The sequence below is a fragment of the Corvus moneduloides genome, chromosome 1, assembly GCF_009650955.1.
Source record: "Corvus moneduloides isolate bCorMon1 chromosome 1, bCorMon1.pri, whole genome shotgun sequence".
NCBI classification, from domain to species: domain Eukaryota; kingdom Metazoa; phylum Chordata; class Aves; order Passeriformes; family Corvidae; genus Corvus; species Corvus moneduloides.
In genome coordinates, this window is record NC_045476.1 from 119,858,932 (window position 1) to 119,882,362 (window position 23,431).

At 41.3% G+C, this 23,431-nt stretch overlaps 2 protein-coding genes across 7 annotated transcripts in view; one reads left to right on the plus strand and one right to left on the minus strand.

The window, feature by feature from the left end:
- MAPRE2 (microtubule associated protein RP/EB family member 2) overlaps positions 1-7,619 on the plus strand; it is a 99,412-nt gene extending 91,793 nt beyond the window's left edge. For all 4 annotated transcript variants that reach the window (XM_032124787.1, XM_032124766.1, XM_032124777.1 and 1 more), the window contains one exon: positions 4,804-7,619. In XM_032124787.1, coding sequence (XP_031980678.1) covers positions 4,804-4,875 — 72 coding nt within the window. In that variant the 3' untranslated portion in view covers positions 4,876-7,619. The remainder of the gene's footprint in view (positions 1-4,803) is intronic.
- A 1,100-nt stretch (positions 7,620-8,719) lies between these two features.
- LOC116451373 (ethanolaminephosphotransferase 1-like) overlaps positions 8,720-23,431 on the minus strand; it is a 63,719-nt gene continuing 49,007 nt past the window's right edge. For 2 of the 3 annotated variants that reach the window (XM_032124734.1, XM_032124744.1), the window contains 4 exons: positions 17,737-17,785; positions 15,527-15,707; positions 12,452-12,634; positions 8,720-11,349 (listed from right to left, as the gene is read on the minus strand). In XM_032124734.1, the coding sequence (XP_031980625.1) occupies positions 11,284-11,349; positions 12,452-12,634; positions 15,527-15,707; positions 17,737-17,785 (479 nt within the window). In that variant the 3' untranslated portion in view covers positions 8,720-11,283. The remainder of the gene's footprint in view (positions 11,350-12,451; positions 12,635-15,526; positions 15,708-17,736; positions 17,786-23,431) is intronic. The other variant, XM_032124753.1, reaches the window with a different exon arrangement.

Genomic DNA, 23,431 nt, shown 5'->3' on the forward strand with positions numbered 1-23,431 from the left:
TCTGGGTTTGCTGAGCTATATCTGAAAGGGGAGGGTCTGTGTCACAATTTTAAATTGATTTCATACGGTTCTGAGCCTTAGTTTTGTTTTTTTCATCTTCCCCCAATGTGCATGAAGTCTTTTATTCATGTCCTTTAACGTGTTGAAAATCACAGGAATTCTGGCAGAGGTGCAGTTCACTGTCTACAGCTGTGAACCTTCTCTGGCCCATGTGGCAGTGTTGGAGTATGTATGCTGCAGGTTGCCAAATACACGATTATAGCTCCAAAGATAATGCTCTTTAGCATTTTTTATCCTGTTGCTATAGGCAAAATTCTTCCTTGTGCAAACCAAATAATCCTCTATTAGCAAAATTTCAGAAGTGTATTGTCTGCAAGATTAAGCAAGAATCTCATTGCATCTTAGACTTAATGTTGTAGACACTGAACAAAGCAAGAAGCTGCAAAGGGTGCTGGTTAAATTCCTCAGAGACATTCAGGGATAATGATTCAGTGGAGATTTAGCTGAACTACTCCCATTCATGTTAGCTAAATCCCTGTATGGATTGTACTGACAATTGACCCTTCAGTCTCCAGCAGACGAAGGCTTTGGCTCCAGAGTGTACAAGCATCAACGTAATCCCTTGGCAGCACAGTGGTACCATATCTGCTCCCAGAAAGCTGTTGCAGCAGTAGTCAGCTGACTTAGTTTCATATCAAACATAGTGCTGAGGGAATGACTAACTCAACATACTTTTTCTAAAAGAGACTAATGTAGGGCATAAATGTTTGAAAGTTAGGTGCAAGAGGACCACAAGTTTGAAGCTGACAGGTGCTACTGCTCAGATGAGAACTGACAAGGGAAAGAGGATTTGTTCAGCAGTGCAGGGTAAATGCTAGAGAGGAAAAGGAGGAGGAAACCATTATTTTCACAGGAATAAACAATGAGACAAATTTGCCAGGCATGTGATAACAGGGTAAAAGTGTTACATATATATAGCGGTCAGAGAAAATGTCTTCTGGATTCAAGAGCAGTGATTTATTTATAAAGCAAAGCCAGAAAAATCCCTCTTCTCCCCATACCCCTACCACATCTATCTGTCTGTTGGCTTAAATAGCAGAGTGATTCCGCACCAAGGAATGCATTTGTTGCTTTTCCTTCTGCAGTTTTCCTTGCTGGCAGAACATTACAAAATGTTCTACTTCAGTCCATTTCCCAGTGTTTTATCTACTTCTTCCCTCCAAGCCTTTCTCTGTTGAAATCATCATCCATGCCTGCATGTGAGCTACATACCACTGTGCTTTCATCTAAAATGGGGCTGCTGTTGGAGGCTGGGCATGTCACTGCAGCAGGAGAGCACTGCTCCTCCAGAGAGGAATACAGAGGCCATTCCTCACAATTTTTTTGTACCTTTTGGTGGGAGACTTGATCTCCTCAGCTTAACAGATGGACTGTGACTGCTGAGGAAAGACCCAAATGCATCAGCACTAAACCAAAGACTGTAGCTTAGTGCTGATCTAGATCCTGGCTACTGCTTGGTTTTGGACTTTACTCTCTTACTGCCCTTATTTGCCCTTCAGATCTGGGGTTTTTTTTCTCTCTCTCTGTAATGAATTTGTCCCAAGTTAAATTCTTTATCTTGCAGTATTTTGCAGGTTAATCCCTTGGTAACAGCAGTTTGGCTTTCCCAGTCAGCCCACGAGGCTGTTAGGTGAATTGTGTGTAGAATGATTCAGAATGCAAGTATAGAGTTTAGTCCCTGATCATTCCCCAGCTGTTTAGTTATTGTAATATTGCATTGAAGAGATTTTTATCAGGTTCATGTCTTGGGGTGGGGAGTGGGGTAATTATTTTTCTCAGAATTCCAGTTTATAGTGTAGTTTCAATCATGTCACTTCCTAAGCTTCTGTTTTGCTTAATTCAATAAGAACTAATTTTTTAAGACTGAACACTTTTTTGGGTTTTTTTGCTTGATTTTGGTGAGTTTGAGCAGCACAAATATCAATCCAGTTGGGTTCCTTCTCTTTAGAGCCTCCCTTTTCTTTTCCCTCTTATGGTACTGCTTAAACCTCATCATTATGTCTCTGCTTAAGCAAGAGGGATCTTCTACTGTCATTTAACAAGTGGCTGACGAGCCTGTAATCCTTTGTAATTTTTAATTATGAATGGGTCATTTGTAATCCTTCTTCTCCATCAAGAACATCAAAGTTGCCAGAGAACAGTGCTCAAAAGGCTACATTTGAGTGATGGAGAGATGTGGCCCGTACTTTTCAAGCTCTCAGTGTGTAAAACACTTGTTCATGTGGTATTACATTAAAAGAGCTTCAGACTGATGGACAAGAAGAGGCTCTGTGTCTGGTTATGAAGCCCAGGGCTGTTTAGGTCTTGGCATAAAGCAGAAATGTAGGAAAGCTTTTGCTTTTATTCACAGGCTGTTGTGGTTCAGTTCATGTAGAAGTTGGGAGCACTGTTCATGTGTGGTATCTCAGTTGCTCTACTCAATTTCCCAGAGCAATTGCTCAAAATGCAGCTGGTTTGGTAACTTTCTGCTCTAGCAGCTTCTATATCTGCTGCTACTTTTGAAAAAGGCCCCCACCGTCCCTGACACCAGGTTTTTGTAGTCTAACTCTTTCAGTCTACAGACACACCTGAATAGTTTGAGGCATATGGATCTAAGGGCCAAAAGAGAGCACCTCTCAACGTGGGAGACAGGGATGACCATGGTCATGTGGCTCAAGCCAGAAATAAATGCTCTAAATAGATCTTCCACTACTTTCCTTATTAGGGGATGCTGTTCAATGAGATTCTACAGTCCCAAAGTAATTGGACTCTTATGGTTCCCATTTCATGGATTTATACAAGCTGTACATACTCAGAAATGTGTCTCAAGTCTCAGAACAACTTCTGAGGTAGTTACATTATAAGATTCACTATTTCCATCAAAGATAAACCAGGCAAAATAGGGGCCACCACTTCTCTTCAGAGCTGTGGAGTAGAGTCCACTCCCTGTGCTTAGAGGCTTTTCCTGTTGTACGAATGAGAGCAGAGCACGTAAACGACCCATAAAGTCTGCACAGGTGGGCTTTCTAATAGTGCATCCCATAAAGTCATCATGCACAGGGCCTGTGGAACATGTGTATTCCAGAGCAGGTCACCTCAGCACATAAGGAGGGTCAGGACAGATGGGGTTAAGGCAGCATCGCTCACTGTGGCTAAAGAAGCGTCAGTTTTCTCACCCCATGAGGCAGGGTCACGTTCTCACAGCTGTCAGCTCCTCTCTGTGAACCTCCTGTTCTCTGCACGTCCTGCACCCTTGCAGCCCATCACAGGAGCTGCAGTTTTTAGGTACTGCTCACAAAGCTGTTTTGATGTGATGTACCTACTGTATGTAATAAGGGCATCATTTCCCCCAGGGGGCCAAAACATGCTCAACTTCAGCTGCCCTGACTGATGTGTGGCTTCTACCTGAAAATGGCACCCGAGTGTGACAGAAAGCTTGTTTTCAATTGAAATTGGGCTGTTTCTATACGTGGTAAATGGCTGGCTCTTTCCATTGTATCAGCAAATGTTAGGAACCTTATTCTGCTTTTGCCCTTTAGATGAATATTTTACTGCCAGAAGGCAATTTGCTTATTTCACAAGCTGCTCTGGACTATTGTGGGAGAACTAAAATTACGGCCTTCCTTTTCTTTTGATTTTTGCCTCAAACTTGAAAACTTAGCAGTATCGATTTGTTAAAGTTTGTTGTTCAAGCTGCTTGCTTCTAACAAAAGTTAGGGAGCCAGGCAAGTTCTGCAGAGGTACCCCACTGGGGATGCTGGGTTTTGAATGGCAGCTCAGTGTCTTGGAAAAGTGTTTTCTTTTGGAGCTGCCTACGGCAGAGCGGTACTAATGCAGAGCAGAGTGTACACGAGAGCGATCTCTTCAGTGAACCGTGCTGTGGAAAGATGGAAAGCTGCAAATGCAGCTGTGCTTAATGGCAGTCCAGAAGGGATGCTCTAAAAGTCAGCCAGACTTTTTGAGCTCAGATAACATTCAGGTCAACTCAGGATACTAGGCCTGTTGCCTCTAATTTGAAAGTTGTTTGGAACTGGTGTCACCTGCAGCGAGGATCCAGCCTTTCCTTGTGTCAGGGATTCATCTCATCTCCCAGTGGGAATGTATATTCAGAGAGACAGCTTTGGATAATACTGTGCATAAAAACAGTGGGAAGTGATTACTTAGTAATTAGTGCTTTTTACAGTAGCTCTAGAAGTCAGTGAATACGGGGCTCTTCCCCGACCCTCCCCAAGAAAATGTGCTTGCAAGTCTGTGGGAGTTAGCATGGGAGTATTATTTTGGGAAAGTAACATGCCTGACCTCAAAAAGGAGGCTGTGTTGAATTTTTAAAGCAGGTGATAGTAAAAGTGTCTTGTCCATTTAGTCATCTAAACCTTGAGAGAAGATTGTGTGAAAACTACAGCAGACAGGTTCAGAAAACCTTGGACAAGCTGAAAATGGGAGGACATCAGGATGCTATGATACAGTATCTAACTGTTGGCGTATCACCGTCTAACTATTCAAAATGTTTGCTCACTGGAACAGATGACAGTGATGTTTAGAGCTGACATTTTTTCTAGGGAAATATCAGTACTGCATATGCCTCAATTAGAAGTAAAGTAAGTACATTTTAATGTAATATTATGAGATGCTGCTTTTCTCAGGTAACAGCTCATTTTGTACTTCCGTGCATGGAAATTGTTAAGTTTTATGCTACAGTGGGGCAAGATTACATCAGGAATGATTTCTGCTGAAGAGCTTTTTGGCATCTTTTTCTCCCTGCAGGAGAGCCACACAGATGAGCATGAAGGTGAAGAGCAAGTCCATGAACAGCCCCAGCAGCAGGATGAGTACTGACTCATGCAGCATCTCTGACAATTTTCGTTTTGTGTGAGAACTTTCTTCTGGAGAATGGAACATGTGCGGCCTCAAACTTGAAATCAGTTCACTCCCAGTCTGCCATTAACATTTATGTACCATAGTGAGTGCCAGCCAACCACTGCATTCTGTACCAATACTTTGCCAAGATGCATTTGCAGATGTCTTCTTTCAGTGTATCTTCCCAAGAGGTTGTAGGGCTACATCACCTACTGTACATCACTGCAACTTCACCACTTGGCTGCTTGAGATTTGTTCTGCTCTTTAAAAATACATATATTTATTTTTTTTTCTTTTTCGTCTTAAGTATGATACACTTGTAACTTGTTTCTAACATATTTATATTGGCATTTTGTGTGGCAAGGAGTTCTGTACCACTAGCTGTGTCTCTCACTTTGTGGTGCTTTTGCGTTTTCTAGTACATCTGCCGTGGGGCATCAATTTGGCCGAACAATTGGAATAAAGGGATACAGTGGATGTCATACTCAAGCCATAACGATGAGGTTGTGTTGTGGAGGAAAACGCTTGTGTTGCTCACATTTATTCCTTTCCTGCCTTCACAGATGAAAGGCAGAGCATCTGTTTCACTGGGAGATTTAAACCCCTGTGTTAGGAAGCTTGTTAGAAAGCTGCATGGTATGTTTTTTGGCTTATTTCTGGAGGAACAGACATCCACATAAGCTTTTTGAAAACCCACCCAGTTTCCTAACTAGTCAATAGACATTTCCCAGCTTTTCTTCTTTCCTGAGGAATCCAGTCCCAGCCTCCAGCTGCAGCTCTACCTCCGCAAAGCTCAGTACTGAGGGAGGAGAGAAATCTCCTTGACACAAGTGTAGCTGCAGGACACGGTCCCATCCTCCTTGGCTTTCCACCCCTCAGAAAAGGAGAAAGTAGGCCAGCCATTTCTTTTTGCTTTCCTTCCCCCTTCCACTGCCCCAGCCATACAAGTATAGAAGACAGAAATTTTGTCAGTAGTGCAAAGTATGGGGGAAAACAGCAACAGCATGGGCCCCGAACCCCACCCTGAACTCCCCTATAAGTGGATGGTGAACATTTCACAGGTTTAAGGTTGCTTCCAAAGCATGGAGAGGCAGTGAGGAGTCCTCCTGGAGACAGAGCACACATCAGAAGGGGACCATCTGACTGAGGGGCACAGAGCTGGTTCTGCACTTGGCTGACCTTCCGCCTTCGAGGCCAGTGTGGTGCAGAACCATGTGTGCACTGGAGATGTCTGCAGTGGGAGTGTTCCCTTCCAGTGTGGTCCCATGGCCCTGTTTTAATGATGATATTTTATAAACAGAGGTATCTTGAAGTATAAAAAGCATTCCTTGTTCCTCTCATACCCCTGTGCGCTGTAGTCTCTGGTTATTTAATGCCTGGTTTCCTGGTCTGTCACTTCATTTTCTGAATTCTGGTTTGCTGTGCTGATTTAGCAGGTACGTGGAAGTCCCATCGCAATTGGCATTCACTGAAAAACTCCACAGCCTATTGAACAGCTAAATCATTTTAGGTGTTCATAGGCTCCTAAAGCATTAAGTCCCCAGCTTATGCTTGCATAGAAAGGTTCCCAGTGAATCAGCCCCTGGGCACACACACACACACACACATGCAGTTTTCCATTCCTAATCAATCTTCTGCAGCTAAGTGGCTCTTAGTTAAATGTGAGAACCCTGCTGTTGTGTTGCACCACCAACAATATATAAAATACTGTTGAGCACCAGAACAGGTATTTCCAGTTCCTTGATCCTTCCCCTGCACAGCAGAAGAGTTTCTGGAACCCTGCAGGCTGGTTTTCCCAGCTCTGCATCCAGTATTGACCTCACATCCTACCCAGTGATGAAATCAAAGTACTGCAACCTGCAGACCAGCGCTTTCCTCTCCCAGTTCAATTGGTTACAAATAAGGTCTGGTTTACAAAATTGTGTTTATTCCAAAATAAGTATTTCCAAGAATCACCACAAATGGGGGAATTGTCATTTTTGTTGTATTTGTGTTTATTAGAACATATGTACTTATTACAATTGTCATTGTAATAAACAGTAGTTCTTCATAATATTGTTGAAGAGCAGTTACTAATTTTTTTTCCAGACTCCAGAATGTCCTTTAACCTTTATGGGATCTCTGAATGGGGCAAGGAGTTTGGGATCAGGCTATATATAAACTTAATTTCATCAGCACATCTCTGCTTACCAGAGTTCATCCTTCTGCCAATAATAGAGCAGATGCATGGAGAGCACTTCAAGGGAAAACATTTTCTGAAGGTGCAAATGGTTGGGGTTGCTGAGCTCCCCAGATGGTTCATAGCCAGGCTGTTGTGCCTCTCTCCTTTTCTCTCTTTTGAAGCACATAGAAAAAAAAAATTAAAAGAATAGCTGAACTTCGTTTCCTGAAAATTCCTTGTATCCTGTTTCTGATCTGAGGACCATAGCCCTCTCACTGCTTGTACCAAGGGGGGAGTGACTGATGTAAGGAGCCAGGGCAGTGAAATACTTTGGGGGCACCAGAAATGTGGCTGTGCTGAGGGGAGAGCAGTGTTCTGAAAGGGGAAAGAGTTGTCCTTCCCCCCCACCCCCTGTGAGTAACCCATTCTTCTGTTATGGTTTTAATATGCATTTGTAATTACCTTTACTAAATAGCACACCATAAAGCTTTGGTTATATATTAAATGTAAACTGAAAGGAATGTAAACATATGTATTGTTAATTATAAATAGATAAGTAATGGCATAATAGATACAAAAGTCTTATTCAGATGTATCAGTCATTTTACGTTATCCACAAATTGTCGCATGATAGAGTAGATTTTTGTCTGAATATGTGAATAACTTGACTTGCGTTTATCTTTTTACATATTTAATAAAAAAATATATGTTAAAATCTGTCTAGCTCTAGAGACTATTCAGAACATTCTAAAATAATAATTTTTCTGGATTAAATACATTTTTTTAATTCATCAGGGGCTGCATATGGGAGGAAAAAGGCAGCTGCTTTAAAAACCCAGTAGTTCATTTATCCTGTGTGTGTGGATAGCATCTCTTTCCCCAAGAGCTCAGCAACTGTATCCCCTTCTATAAATCAAAACAGAAAATGCATGTATGTATGTGCATGTAAACAGCACATTTTTGTTCATGGTAAATACTTTCAGATTTTGGAGTGCTGACTCCCATGGGTATCAGTCAGAAGCAAAACTGGCAGCAGCCAGGAGGCAAAGAGAGCACTGTAGAAAGGTACTGAAGCTCCCAGTGGGCTTCCTTGCAGTGGCCAAGTATTCAGGGATGAATCTTCAATGCAGTGCATTCAATGCAGTCACCTACATTTTAGATTAAAGCATTAGGTTTTGTTGGAAGAAAAGGGGGAAGATTCATTGTAGTTCTCACAGCTCTGTTCTTTTGTAGCAGGAGCAATGTTGCCTCGGTAGCTGCTGCTCAAGCCCAGGAGCTCTGAGCCTTGGGCCAGGATCCTTTTCTTCTGTGTTGAAGTGACCCTGTTGTGAGCCACCAGCTTGTGCCCTGCTGCTCCAGGTATCCCTGGGCCTCTGACAGAGGAGGGGAGGATGAAGCAGGGACCAGAGGAGCCTATTTTCCAACCCACGCATTCAAACCTGGGAGAGCAGCTCTTGTTTAGTTGCTTTTAGTAAGACCAGGAGGAAGGCATGTTCTTGGGTTAGTGCAAATGCTCTAAAGCATAAACAAAATTTACATATTTTCCAGTTCAGATAGTTGAAAACTTTCTGCCATAATGTTGTGACCACAAAAATCTGTTGTTAGACTGTTAGGTCACCTACATATGTGACTTTGCAAAATAAATCTGTGACCATACAGCCATATGAACAAAGCATTTTTATTCCTAATCATGGAACCAGTTGCCATCCACGATGGCTAATAATTCAGTATATACACTGTGCAGTACATGATCTCTTTTTATACTTGTCTTTATACAGACTTTAGTGACAAATTGTTTTGAAAAGGAAAAAGAAAGTTACTCGCCATGTTTTCATATAGAAGGTGAAAAAGCTGGCCAGAGCCGAATGTCCTCTGAAAGTGATACTTGATTTCTTGTTAGAAAGGTACAAGTGCAGGCAGGTTGTGGTAGTTCAAATTTTCTAATTCCATTTAATGAATATTTCAAAATACTCCATTCCAGTGCATCAAATTGCACTGCTTCTGTGACCCTTATTTCCAGCTGTTTCCTAAATAAGTGCAAGACAGATGGAAAAAGGAAGCCTGTTCACAGAGTTTCTCCAGTACAACCACATTCAGTTTGGAGTTATTTTTGTTTATTGTATCCTAATTCTTTCCTCACCAGAATTTCCTCGATACTTGTGAGGGACAGGTGAAATACAAACTGCCTTTAATAAAGCAGGTGAGACTGTTGTGGCAGTGTATCAGGTATTGGATGTAGTATTTAACTTCAACAAACATTGCTGGGTCCATGCAACAACACCAAACTCGTCACTCCCCTTCAAACACAGTCAGAACTGCCTTTTTTGGCAAACCTCATCAAATAAAGAGCCTTCAGACTTACTCCAGGGGAGTCCTTGGGCAGTTAGGGAGTGCCTCTGTGGAGACCCCATGCTCTCTGGGCATCACACAGGGCAAGGGCATGGCTGCCACACCAGTGGGGAGGAAGGCTGGCAGATGCCTCTTGTAGCTGGACTGCAGTGGTGCCCAAGGGCATCCTCCCTTCCCTGCTGGGCTCTTGGCAAAACCTCTGACCCAGCATTACAGGATGACCTGACCCCTCTGCCTAACTCAGACCTGAAGCTGCTTGAACTGTTACTCATCTGATGTTCATTTGGGGGTGGGACCCTCAATGTGCTCGTTTAGTAGGTGGAACATGGATGCTTTCAAACCTGAAGGAACTTTCTGAGTCAGAGTGGTATTTTTGCTTTGTGAAAAGGGGAAGCTGATGTGCAGGTTTGTCCCCTGGTGTCTGTGCTTAGGGCTGCCTGGGGAAATCAGCCCTGCTGCTGTTGTGGTAGAGCAACTGCTGTAACAGGCAGTACCAGCTTATACTGAAGCTGTTCATACAACTTGCCAGTGCTCAGCTGGAAATATTAATAGAAGCTACTGATGTAAGGGTAAGTTGACTGGGGGGGAAAATGATCAGGCTAGTGCTAAACCCAGAGAAATGGTCCAAGAACTGAAAAAGAGGAACTTCAGGCTCAGCTCAGCAGCTCAAAAACTGCACTTCCACCTGGCTTCTGGCAAGCAAGATGGTTAAGTAGTTAATAAACATGCCAGGCTGTCAGTCACATCTCTCTGTGCTTACCTTGGGGAAGTGGACAGATTGTTTAATTAGTGCTTTGAGGCCACAAAGGCCCTCTGGCTAGGGCAGCATATGAAAAGAGATGAAACTCAAATTCTTACTCTCTCGTCCAAGGCACACAGAAAACCTACGTGTATTATAGATGAAGGGAGCAGTTTGCATCTGCATGCAAACATGCAATGTTTAAAAAAAAATTTTTCTTGTTTCTTTTTCCTGTGACATTTTCTAAAACCACAAAAATTTGCTTCAAGCACACAGGCAAATAATGACTTGTTTAGCATTTCACAGTGGTAGATGATGTCGGACTGAAACTAGTTTTGCAGAGAAATATGCGAATCTTCAAAGGTTTGCTGGCCAAATTTATTTTCAGCTGTTTACCTTTGTAGGCTATATTGTTTGTTGCTACTGAAATATAAACAATATGCTTGTTACTGCCTAGAAAATAAATAGAAGGGCCAGCTGCTGCTGTATAGAGCCTGCATTTCTGACAGGTCAGCTGAGACTCATCTTAATGCTGAGAATGGGGAAAAAACTGTACATTTCAAAAACGCTTTACTGCACCCATAGCTTTCTGAGCTCATTCTCTTGTCTTCACACATTCATATGAGGTGGGGAAAAGACTCAATGTGCATAAGCCTTTCAGGAGGTTGTGTGGAAGAAATGAGTTGTGAGAAAATAAATATGGCAAATGAAGCAGGCACAGATGTCTGAGTGGGAAGGACGTACAGGGAGGGTTTGCAGTGCTGGGGTCCCACTGGTGACTAGGCTGGGAAAAACCAGTGCTGGTTATAAACCACCAAGGATCTCATGTAACCCGGCATGGACTTACCCAGGACTTTGGACACAGTGGTAAGGAGGAGGAAGACAAAAGAGAGGCGAGTAACACAGCTGGTAAAAAGAATAAATATCACCAAACAGAACAACCTCGTAAACTCTGCTGGACAGGCATCTGCCTCTGAGATGAAGCATCTTGCTGCATAGCTCATTGTCGCAGTGGTTCAGATAGCTGTACTATTCTATTCTTTGGTTATTTTAATCAGATTCATTCCAACTATTTATCACATCAGAAGATCTGCAAATCTCCATGTTATGAGTTACAGCCTGATGGTAGTGCAGGTGTTCACTCTTGGACGCGTTTCTTCAGGGAAAAGATGTAAATGTTCAAGTGCTCACTCAGCTGCCTACCCTGAAGAGAAATCGCAGAGATTAGCAACCTATTTTATATGTGCTTCACAATTCACTGCCTCCTCTCCCAGTAAGAGGAGGGAGGACCCAACCACTGTCCTCACATACTTGGGGATCTGTGAGTACACAGGGACCTGTAAGCATTCAAACAAGAGAGCTGTTTTCCTTACATTCCTCTTGCAACACACTGCTGGGAAGCTAAACAGCTACAGACCAGATTCCCAGGTGACATCAGCTGTGATGGAGCTGGGCCCCTCAGTCAATAGTGAATTTTGACCAGGTATTTCCATTCTGACCCCCACCAACAGGCCCATATTGATGCTGGGGTAGATTCTACTATGACACCAATGTCTGCTGACCAAAGGCTGCTTTCAAAGAAAAATCCTTACATGCCATTGATGTGGCTTAAATAAAAGAATGCTGACCAGCTCCCTCTGAAATGAGATCTTTGCCATGCAAGGCATTTTATCTAAAAGCTAACACATTAAAACAGTTGCTAAAGCATCATTTGACAATTTTAAAAAGTGGGCATCAACAAAGTAAAGCAGTAGTTCAGACGACAATGACAAGACTGAGATCTAGCAGACACAAAAATGTGCTGGTAAGAGTGAATGAACTGGAAAGCTGTTCATGTCTCCAGCTTGAGAGATGCTAGCAGAGGGCCAAGAAAAAATTGGGACAGCTATTTTGCCTGCAGATTCAAAGCAAAGTTGACCTTATTTTATTCTTTCTATTTATGTCACTTTGCATTTTACCTTCCTATTTTTTCAGTCAAGTGACCTTAGGAAGAAAAAGGCAAAAAAAAAAAAAAAGTGGTAGGAGCATTCATGCTGCATGGCTTGACTGCTATGTAAAACCAGTCCATAAATATTCTGATTCTGATGGGTTTAAAGCCAAAACCAGTTGGCTACATTGCAATAACTCAAGTCACTGAACTTGCTGCACATGCAAAAGGCATTGCCTGCAATAAACTGGCTTATTTTTGTTTGTCTTTAGACTAAATAAAACAATACACAGGATTAAAAAAAAAACCCCAAAACATAAACATTCAGACTCCCAGACAACACCCCAACCAGAAACTGTTTTCAGAGCCCTTTGCTCACCACGCAGACCCCGTAGTGCACGTGGGCAGCCGTGACCAGGGCGGCGAACACGCCGAGAAGCACTTCTTCCATCCAGCCCAGCAGGCCGGAGATGGCTGCGTACACCAGCAGCGCCAGCGGGAACAGGAACCAGTGGAGCAGCTCCGGCCGGGTGCTGCTCATCTGGCACACGATCACCTTGCACTGTCGGAGCAAAAGGGGCCACGTCAGGAGCTCTGGGCCAGCCCCGAAGGTCTAAGGAAAGGTACTTCCATCCTCTTTGCAGGTTGCTTTGGGTGAGGGGGAAACGTGGCTACAGTGCAACTGGGGCTTGTTTCTGGTGAGAAGGCTGCTCTAGGTACACACCTTTCTGCCTCACTGGGTCCTGGAGGAATTTAGGACAATTGAAAATACACCCTTTTCTGGAGACAGTGCTTTGACACACTTGGTAAGTGGAAGCACATCTTCACAAAAGAGGAATTTGTTTGCCACCTTACGTTTTCACAGAGGCTCATGAAGTTGTGATCCCAAATCAAATGTGCCACCACTGAATCACTGGGAGAGCATGCTGGCGTGGCAGAAATATCTTCTGGTTCATTGTATGGAACGGAGGGAAGACAATATATGACATTTTCACATCCTGTTTTTCTTTTCTAGCACTCCTTTATGTACTAAAACCCTAATTTATTGGCTCAATCATGGCAGTGGGCTCCCTGGAGATGTAGCTGGGGGCCCAGAGAAAGGGATCCCACCCAGAATGGCAGAAAAAATGAATATATGGTACATGGTTTAACTGAAGGCAATTAGCTTAATTCTACTGAGTTCTGGAAACATAATGAGACGAACTCACTTGAAATTCCATATTTTAAAAGCAATTAAGCATACCAAAGTGTTTTGTCTGGTTTAGGCTCCTTAAGAAATGTGTCTCATGTACACCATGCCCATTACCAAAAAAAAAAAAAATTTAGGCACATCTGAAATATTTTATTGATTTAAGTTTCACTCAAAATTGAAATGTGGTTAAAAATAGATTTTATGTATCCTGAAAACAGTAGAAGAATGAATAACTCATTCCCTATGCAGTGCCTGAAATCTTATGACAGCAGCAGTAGGAGTCCGACCATAGGAACAAAATACTGGCTTTACTGCCTGTGCTGTGGAAGCTGAAGAATGCAAAAGTAAACCATGAAAAAATAATTAACTTTGAATAATGGAAGAAGTAAGCCTTTGTACCTAATGTTATTATTTTCACTTACATTCTCAGTATTGATTGTGAACTTTTTAAATAACACTGGTTTTATGAGTCTTTTGGGAATCAAAGAGGGGTATCAGAAATTGCTAAAGCAATCTATATGCTATAATTTTTCTGGCTACATAATTGAACCTGTCCAGAGGTTGGATTTCACATTGTTTTAAACCATTATTATTCTTATATATTTGTGTGACCAAATACATGGTCAAAGGCATGAGAAGTTCCAGATACTGGAACCGGAATGGCAGGTAGAGAAACATGGTCTGCAGTTTGTGCTCTACAGAACAGATAATGGAAACCCAGTGTGTCAGGCTATCACGGAGAATAAAAGTATTGCCGTGACAAGCCTTCCTCTGATGCTGAAGGAAACGTGTCTAAGGGACCAGAAGAGGTGAAAGGAAATGCAGCCTTGATTTGCAACTTCAGAACGTTACAAATTCCAGCTAACACCCATACATTTTTAATGCTTGCTTTTAAAATGTTAAACATTTCAGCTAACATGCATACATTTTTAATTCACACGAGCCTCCAATGCGGCAGTGTATGTTTTGGGAAAAGAAAAAGCCTGAAGAATACGTATTGCACTCAGTGTCTGATAAACTGCAGCCTGTAAAGAAATTTCTGGTTTGCCTTACTATTTTCCTTCTGCAAGCATCCTGCCACAATCACTCTTGGTAGGTTAAGATGCAGTTGTATTTCCCATTTTGGAATCTCCACTATTCTCTTAAAAAAAGGGGTAGATTAGGTACTGAATAATGCATACAATAAAACTTACACATCTGAAAATAACCTCATTTTTGTGAGATTAAGTCCTTACGATGGAACTGTTTGTGACCCTCAGAAATGTACATTTATGGGATACATCTAACAAACATCTCAGTTACAATTTTTTTCCCATTCCTGAATTCAGATTTCTAAAGAGGTTATGCTTTGTCTTTTAAAACCCCACATTTTTGAAGATCTCTCTCATAGTGCAAGGCACTTCAAGACTTTCACTTTTTAAATTGGATGTAGCACTGCTCAGTGACAGTATTTTAGATGGTGTTGGAGACTGTTTTCCTAAGATGACACTAGTCACTATCCTCTAGGGTATTTTAGCTTAAATGGAAGAACACCTTTCTGCTTGGCTGCTCTCCTGGCTTCCCCCAGAGGAGAAAGCCCTGGGTTACCTGCAGGGCTCAGCACCACTGTCTGGCTGCCCATGCTAGAACTGCACAGAGGTTTATGTTGTCTCTTGGGAATTAAAGGGGGGAAACTGTTCACCATGATGTGGTACAGGAGAAACTGATCTGTGAGCAGAGAGCCATCACGAGGCCCCTGCAGCTCTTCACATCCTTCCCTAAAACACACTGCCAGTGGTACACCCTTATTCTAAATGGTGAAGGGAAAATGTAGGATCAGCTGAACTGCAGGATGCAGGAATGCATGTACCACACTAATGGGCACAAGAGCAAGGAAAAGCTACAGCTCCTCTACTCTTGCTAGTAAATCTGTGCCAGTGTTGACCTTTCTTTTACTTTGACAAGTCCCCAGTTCTGCCTGTGTGTTGGGGAGTATCTGTTACATTTCTGGAAGTAAGGCATCCCTAGGGTTTCATAAACCCTCAGAAAACAAACCAGAACCCTCACAGAAGTGTTATGCTGTGGCAGAGTAGGTATTTCAGTACTGTAAGTGTCCCGAGTCCAGGCACGTGTTGCGGTGTATTTTTATGAGACAGGGTGTAACACAGAGGTAGAAGAGCTGTGTGACTGCTGATTTTAGCTACATTTTCTGCTCCCTTCTTCTTATTCACAGAAAAGTAGAAAGCTATCTCTAAATAATAGCACCACCTCACATATACTTACAATAACATTTGAGAAAGCAACCCCAACCATCCATAAAAACAGCCTGGGTTGTTTTGCTAATATGTTGCTTGGAGATAAAACCACCCAGACTGTAAGAAGAACAAACAGCAACAGAGGTGACACAAGAGGTAGCAGTCCTTCATACAGAGAGTCATTCTTCAGTGTTTTCTTTAAATGTGCTCTGGAAATAAATACAATAATTTTGTGGAGAAAGGAAGTTTATCCATTCTATTTCTACACAGTAACTTCAGACTCTAGACTAAACTCAGCCCAAGAATTCATCTTGCAACACAACTGTGCAAATGTGCTAGATACCAGACATTTTACAAGAAATTGTAGTATACCCAAGTAACATTTATTTCTGGGGTTAAATTATACTGGGTTATTCACGTAGCTCCTCATCAGCTTCACTTGCTCACCATTGTCTGGCAATGGACCACTAATCTCACACAAAGTGAGCTGCAGTACTCTCAAATATGCAGACATGCTATGAATTCAAAATACATGGCTTTAGGGGATGAAGCTTCTAACCTGAGAAATAGAATTGTTTCAATCAATACTGCACATTTTCAGCAGCAGCAGTCAAGCACATGGCTGGCAGGTACTGCTGCTGTTTAAGTCTAGAGGTGATGCTGCTTGACAATCCTGTACATTAGCATTTATGCACTTTAGTCCAAGTACAGCCTAAAGGGGAGGCATTTTGGCTAATCAGACTACAGAAAATTAATGATGCATTGTGTTTTTTGGATATTTTAAGCTGTCTTTTAAAGGTAGTAAATGACTGCATTTTCTGTCAGCTAGGGAAATGGTAACTCTAAGTTCACTGCCACTAAACCATTCCTTCATACCACTAGTTCAGAAGAGCAATTCTGTGTTTGAAATGTACTGGGAAATGTCCTGTTTTAAGTCTTTGAAAATATGTATTTATAGAAACAGCTAGACAAAAATCCAAGAAATAGCTTTCTAATGCCAGAAGGAATAATCTACTCCTAAAATAACAACTGAGAACAAGCATCATGATGAAGAAGAGAGGAGATGACTGGAAAATCCCTCATCACTTAAGAGCTTGTGTGTGCATCCTTCAAGCAAACCTGACTGGTAGTTTAAAATTTTTGTGCTCTTCTCTTCAGAGGAATGATAAACCCACCAGAAAGCTTGAGAGGAACTGTCAGGTGATGACTTGAAAAGGAAAACAATAAAAAAACTCCTGACAGGAAAGGAATGAAACCAAAGCCTCAGTGTTCACTGGGGTAAATGCTGCTACTGCCCGTGGCTGACATGCACAAGGTGCTTCCCTCCTCCTCTCAGTGGTCCCTGAACCAGAGTGCCTTGCACAGCTGGTTCCCAGCCCCAGAGCCCAGCCTTTCTGTAGGTCCTCAGCTTTTCCTGCCCCATGTCTCCTGACTCTCCACGCTTCCTGCCCCAGCCTGGGGCTGTGCATGCTTTGAGTAACTACCCTGAGTACCACCACACAAAAAGGGCTGTGTAGGAGAGATGCAATATTGTCTTATAGTCTCTCCAAAATTTAAATGTTAATGTCAGTTTCCACTAATTCCTGAAGACAGGCAGTGACAGTCCCTCCTCCAGGACACTTAAGACCTGAGAGACCTGAAGTGACAGATGAGTCAAATGAGCTAGCAAATACTACTGGAAGGCAGGCAGCATTAATAAAAATAGGCCATTGGAGTATAAACTATCTGTGTATAAAATTCCTAGGTGCAGTAAGCCAGCTCTTAGATGTAATCACAGCTTGCCACCTGGCTAGCTTTTATCTGATGGCAATTATCTACAGACTTCATACAGAGGAAAGTTTTACAGAAGGACCAGGAAGACAATTAACTACTTCACAGAGTACAGGATGGTCAGCTACAGAATTCTACCCAGCACAGGCAGAAGTTACAAATCACATTTGATTGCAAATAAAATACAGTGATTTTTACCACAGAACCTTTATCAGTTTACTGTGCAGGACCACTGTGAGACAGCCAGGAGAATACCAAGTGAAAGGAAGAGAGTTGTAAACATGGAAAAGAAACCAGTCAGATTCTGAAAACTCACCAGAAAAACCTTTTACTACAGTATCAGGACAGCATCTGGATGAAAGAAGCCAGCCTACTTCAAGCATTACATTTATTTGTAAATGAGGAAATTATTAAATATACAGAATTAAAGGGGAGGTGATAGAACTTATTTAATGTTAATTAACTTACCTGTAAATGTTGTATAGTGTTTGTGGAAATGATAGAAATAGACTGAAGCCTGGAAGAGAAAAATATTAATATGTAATTCGACACTGATGACCTCAGAGTTTTCTCATATGATAACAGACCTAGTGTGCTATTCTAAAAATGACTCTGTATTCCTGTACTCATTACAGGATATGAAATTAGTTTGGAGGCTTTAGGCAATAATAAAACTGTCCTTTTTTTTTACAAAAGCTAGCTGCTAGAAATAGTTGCTGATACAGAATTTCTTGTGTAATGAGTGACAAGACCAGAAAGATTTTTTAAAAACTCTGAGGTAGCTAATAGATAGGATCAATTATTTTTCCTACAGGTTTCTCTGCTGGACCCAGGACAGCCCTACTTTTCAAGAGCTGCTGTTTATCTAGAAAAATCCAAGTCTAACTCCAAAAGCCTTCCCATGGAATATAGAAAGACAGTAAACTTCAAGCTGGGCTATTCACTTATTACTGGGGAAATAAGTGTATAGTTCAAAATATTAAGGGTCAACTTATCAAACTTATCAGAACTATCTGTTTTGATAATACAATAGCTCAAATGAATTAATGTTCATGACATGTCCATCATTTGAACAAGTGGGGGTTTTTTACTTCTTCTGTAACACAGCTGTGATGTTTCTGGAGCTCAGCTTTAACCCACAGAGCACAAGGGTTTCGCCTTTGCTAACCCTGTGTCTCCCTGCCCTGCTGCTGACATTATCAACGCAGCTGCCAGCAGCCCCAGAGCTGCCTGAAGACCCAGTTGTACCCACTCAAACACCCACATCCAAAATATGCTGGTCCACCCAAGAGTCAAAGAAGACCTTCAGCAACAAGTGGAAGTTTTGAGATTTAAACAAAGAAAGGCACAGCATGAGTCAGCCCCAGCTAGGTAAAAATGTATATGACTTTTTAAATCTATATGATTCCCTGTAGAGCTCTTTGGTTTGTATTTTTTCCACCACTTTCTGTGTATTAAGAACTTTTCCCTGGTCAATTTGCTGCTTGGAGATTGCTCTGGGTAGCACATTTCTGCACTGCTTTTTTATTATAGGGCATGAGACTTGGGTGTGGTGCACTAAATTAATACATAATTCCTATTATATTATGAGCAAGAAAATCACTCTGATGTCCTAAACCTTCTGAATTTGCCCTAAACCATCTCATTTAAGAAACACAGTGTGCTGCCCATACAGAAAAGTAGAAAACTTTAATCTCATTATTAGAAATATGGGGGGGGAGGGAATGAATGGAGGAAAGAGCTGATTTCAGATGACTTTGTACTGGGGCTAATGTGACATAGAAGTGTTGTGAGAAATGTCAGTGTTTACCCTTCAGTCCTCATCAAGGACATACCCAAGTGTTTAGAATGCCCTGGCCACAGTGGCAACTCAAGAGAAGGAAAACTAAAAATGAAAGAATAGTGGAGATCAGGATTGTTGGAAAAGAGAAGAAGTAAAAAGGGATGCAACAGATAATCTATCCCTCCAGTCTTTCTGGTTATCTGCTAAAGAGAAGGAAACAAAGAATTGGAAAAAAAAGAAAAGCCAGCCCATAAATAATTTCACGTATTGCATTTTTTTCATGTTTACTTTTTGGGTTTGCTTTTTAAAACAAATAAGATAAAGAGCTCTGCTTCTTTACCATGGCAGAAACTCCCTATCAAACAGCTGAAGGATGTGCAATTGAAGTAATATTCCAAGTATTTTGTCAATATATTTCTAAAATTCACAGGCTTAGTGCCTTTGGAGAGATCTGTGTTTAATGTGCACTCCAGTTAGCTGTGTTTTCTATTAGCCAGGGAGCGCTAGTTCAATAAAATCTTGAGTTACGTACAGCAGTTCCAACATCTGTATCACATTAGAGCAGACATGAGACAAAACACTGACTCTTGAGGTTAAATCTAAATTTCCTGCTGCAATCCTGAAGTTTGATTTGTTAGGAGAAAAGCAACCGAGAGGAACAGAAATAGAGACTAGAACTAGAAATAGAATTCAAAGAGCAATGGTTGCCAACAATTTGTTATTTTTATGAAGTGCCATTTTAGCTAGAAATAACACACTGACCACAAACAGCCCCCCAGCTAGCAAAAAGCCACCTTCCAAACGGGGCAGTTCCACCAGTTACGCCCCTGTATTCTCACACAGCTTTGCTTTCAGCACAGCGAGAGAGCTGAGGATGGCAGCAGGGAGAGCAAAGGGTGTTCCCTGTTTCTTATGGGATTTTCGGAATTCCATCATTTCCTACAACGTGTTGCTTTCCCGTCTTTTTTTAGCTAAGGAGGCCTGGCTTGGGGGCTGCTTTTGGTACTCATTAAGTCTGCTTTTTAATTGGCATTAAGGATCCCTTTGTGCCCAGGAGCTAAACTGCTGTATCCGCATTGCTGCCATTCCCTGCTGCTCTGAGGAACAAAAGGTGCAGCCTGGAAAGCAAACCCACTGCTGGCTCTCTGGCGCTCAGCCACCCAGGCACTGCCCAAGTGATGATCATGGAGCTTTTTTTTTTTTGTTTTAATGTCCTAAAAGTACCTGGTTTATTTTTATTTTAAAATATTTTTTAAAATCCAATTTCAGCACATTAAATGTTTTTAACACATTAGAGAAAATAGAACTCCTCAAGTGTTCTTAGAAGTAGTATACTGCTCTTCCAGTATTTTTTAGTTTCTTCTTTAGTATTTTCCCGTTCTCCAGCTGATTTAAAATCTGAGACCCAACTGTAAGAACACAGACCTATATTAAAGGCAGAAATACCAAAGCACAGATGGGTGGCAAAGATACACACAGGGAATTCTTGTGTCACGCTAGGCTGAAAGTATCAAGCCCAAATCCTCAGATTTAGATACAATCCTATCATCAGTCCTCTGTGTTGCACGATGTAGACTCTTTTCAGAGAAATAAGCATTTTCAAAGCTCTTTATCTGGAATTATTTTGTCCATATTAAAAAATGCCAAACAGAACCATAAACAAACAAACAAACAAATCCCAATGCATTCAGAAATTCAGAATTAAAGATATATCAGAAGTGAAGAAATAAAGGCATTATCTTGTTTTCCAAATATATATATAAAAGCACACAGACACAGACATGCATATAAATACGTGTGTACATGTATATATGTATATATATGTGTATAAAAGAGATCAAAAGGTAATTCCCATTAGCCTTAATGAAAAATTTAGATTTCATTTGGTGCTTTCAAATTCAACTCCAAACCAATAAGATGTTGTGTGATACAGCTGAGTAAATTAATAATAATTTTTTAAAGCTACCACATGATGGATACCATGGTACATTGTCACCCATGTTATTTGGAGTAACAGTAATGTATTTTAATTTTGTGAGGGCATTTTAAACTCTCATGTAACTAAATTTAAACACTACTGAACACCTGCAGGTGGTCAGGCTGTTTCCATGACATGCTGCAGTTACTGTGGCTGTTGTACCTGAGTTAATTCAGGCATTTCTGCAAAATACAGACTTGGTCCTTGCAGAGAAAGAGAGGGTACAGCCAGAAACAAACTGCTGACACTACTGTCAGTTCCAGAAAATGCTATTTCAGTACCCAACAGCCCCATGCTGTCTCTCAGACAAAGCAAGCAGCCTGATGCAGGTAGCCACATTTCTAAAAGCACAAAAGCTCACAGACTGTAAACACCACTTAATAAAGAAGTGACCCCAAGACACATAAACCACTAAACAAGTTATACTGCTTCAAAGGAAGGACAACCTTCGCTGTTTATCTTCTCCACACCTTTGTTATCATAAATCCCCTTTGTTGATAAGTTCCTGACTTATTAACATGAATCATCCTTAAACTGTCCTAAGAAAAGCACCAAAATTTTATTTGTTAAGAACTGACTTTCCTGATAGCTAAAAATTCAAAATTTAAAAAATGAGAGAGTGCGATACAGGGATGTAATTTTAGGTGAACACTGCACTGGGAATTGTGTGAATTTGTTCATGAAAGTACCATCCCTGCTGTGCTCCCCCACAAAAAATACTCCCCAGAGCATTCATCCCATTTGGGAGGCAGGGAAGAGGTCTGTGCAGACCTTCTCCTGGGCATATTGCACAAGTTGACCAACTCTCTAACAGCAAGCAGTTGTACTTGCATTTCTGCTTAGAAACTAAATACTATCACTCTCTTCTCTCATTTTTCAATTGCCCACACCTCCACATGGCCTTCTTCAGTACACTGCTTGGACTTTCCATCTCTAGATTAATAACTCATCATAATCAATGTTTGCTGTAAAGAAATAGGATGTTATCATTTACCTTTCTTAGTCACCAAGAAAAGACAAGAAAAAAGACAAGAAAAATTAGATTCAAAATATTCAGGCCTCAATATTAACTTGGAAAAATATTTAAATACTTTTTCCATGGTGTTTTTTTCCAAATTCCTTGCACATTTAGAGCAGCTAGACACATGAAAATATCTTAACACACTGAATGTTTAGCATACTGCCTGGAAGCAAGCTTCATCAAAAGGTGAACATTTTAGAGGCACTTGTTACTGGAACAGAAGCTTTTTATGGAACAGTGTGACCTTCTCAGGCATATCTTGAGAAGACAACTCTTTTAATTGATTGTGCAAACACATAATTGCGTATTGAGCTGTCCACTAACAATAAAATTATATTTTATTAGTATGCAAAATGGCAAATTTAAAACCACTTAGAAATTGGTAGGGATGGGGGGTGAACCTTAGAAAATGAATATATAATTCGCAGACTTAATTGAGCCTGTAAAGTCTGAAGACATTAGGGTGAAAAATACACCCAAAATGCACAGTGTGAAATGATTTTACAGGGATTAAGGGAACAGTGTAAACATAAGCACTGTCTTCATGCACAAAGTTGATGTAGGTTTTGAATGTTTAGCATCTAAGATATTTCTTGAGTATAAAGATTGTAGAGGGATGCATTTATCATGCTTGTTGCAAAGATATGCATTTATCATGCTTGTTGATTTTATACCTTATTTTCAGTGTCTAAGGAAATGCACACTGCATTTATCTTGAACTGAGCTGTAAGATAACCATTAGCATTCAGAGGCATTTAGTACAGACTGAAGAACTGGTTTATGGATGTAGCTGCTTCTTTGATGTAGTTCTGTTCACACATCATTCTGTTTCTGGGCACAGCAAGAATTAAGCACCAGAGAAACAGTGCCTTTATTTGACAAGCCCAGGCTGACTTCCAGAGGGACTCTGCCAGGCAAGCTCCCTTGTTTGACCTTCTCCTGGGGCTCCCAGCGTCCCTAAAGTGACTCCTCACAGCTTAACACCACCAAACTCATTCCCACCTGTAATCAGCATCCCGTGACACTGCTCTGCCTCCGGCCTCGAGCGCTCTGCTTTTCTGGGTTATTGTTCTGACTGGTTCAGAGGAGTTACTCCGAACATGAACTCAGTGGCTTCTTAAATGTATATCTCAAGTGACAGGTGAGTATTTCACACCCTTTACTTTAACGAAGCCTCGTTACAATCTGTCACAACAATGCCTTAATAAATGTTAAATTGGTGACAGACACGTAGAAGCCAACTCATGTTAACCACACTTCTCAAACAGGACTGGTCAAAGCCTGTCGGAGCAATAACATTTTGAAAACATATCACTTAATGTTTAATCATTCAGCAAGTCATCATTAGGGCAGATCCATCAGCCGCTTCGCAATGGGAGCT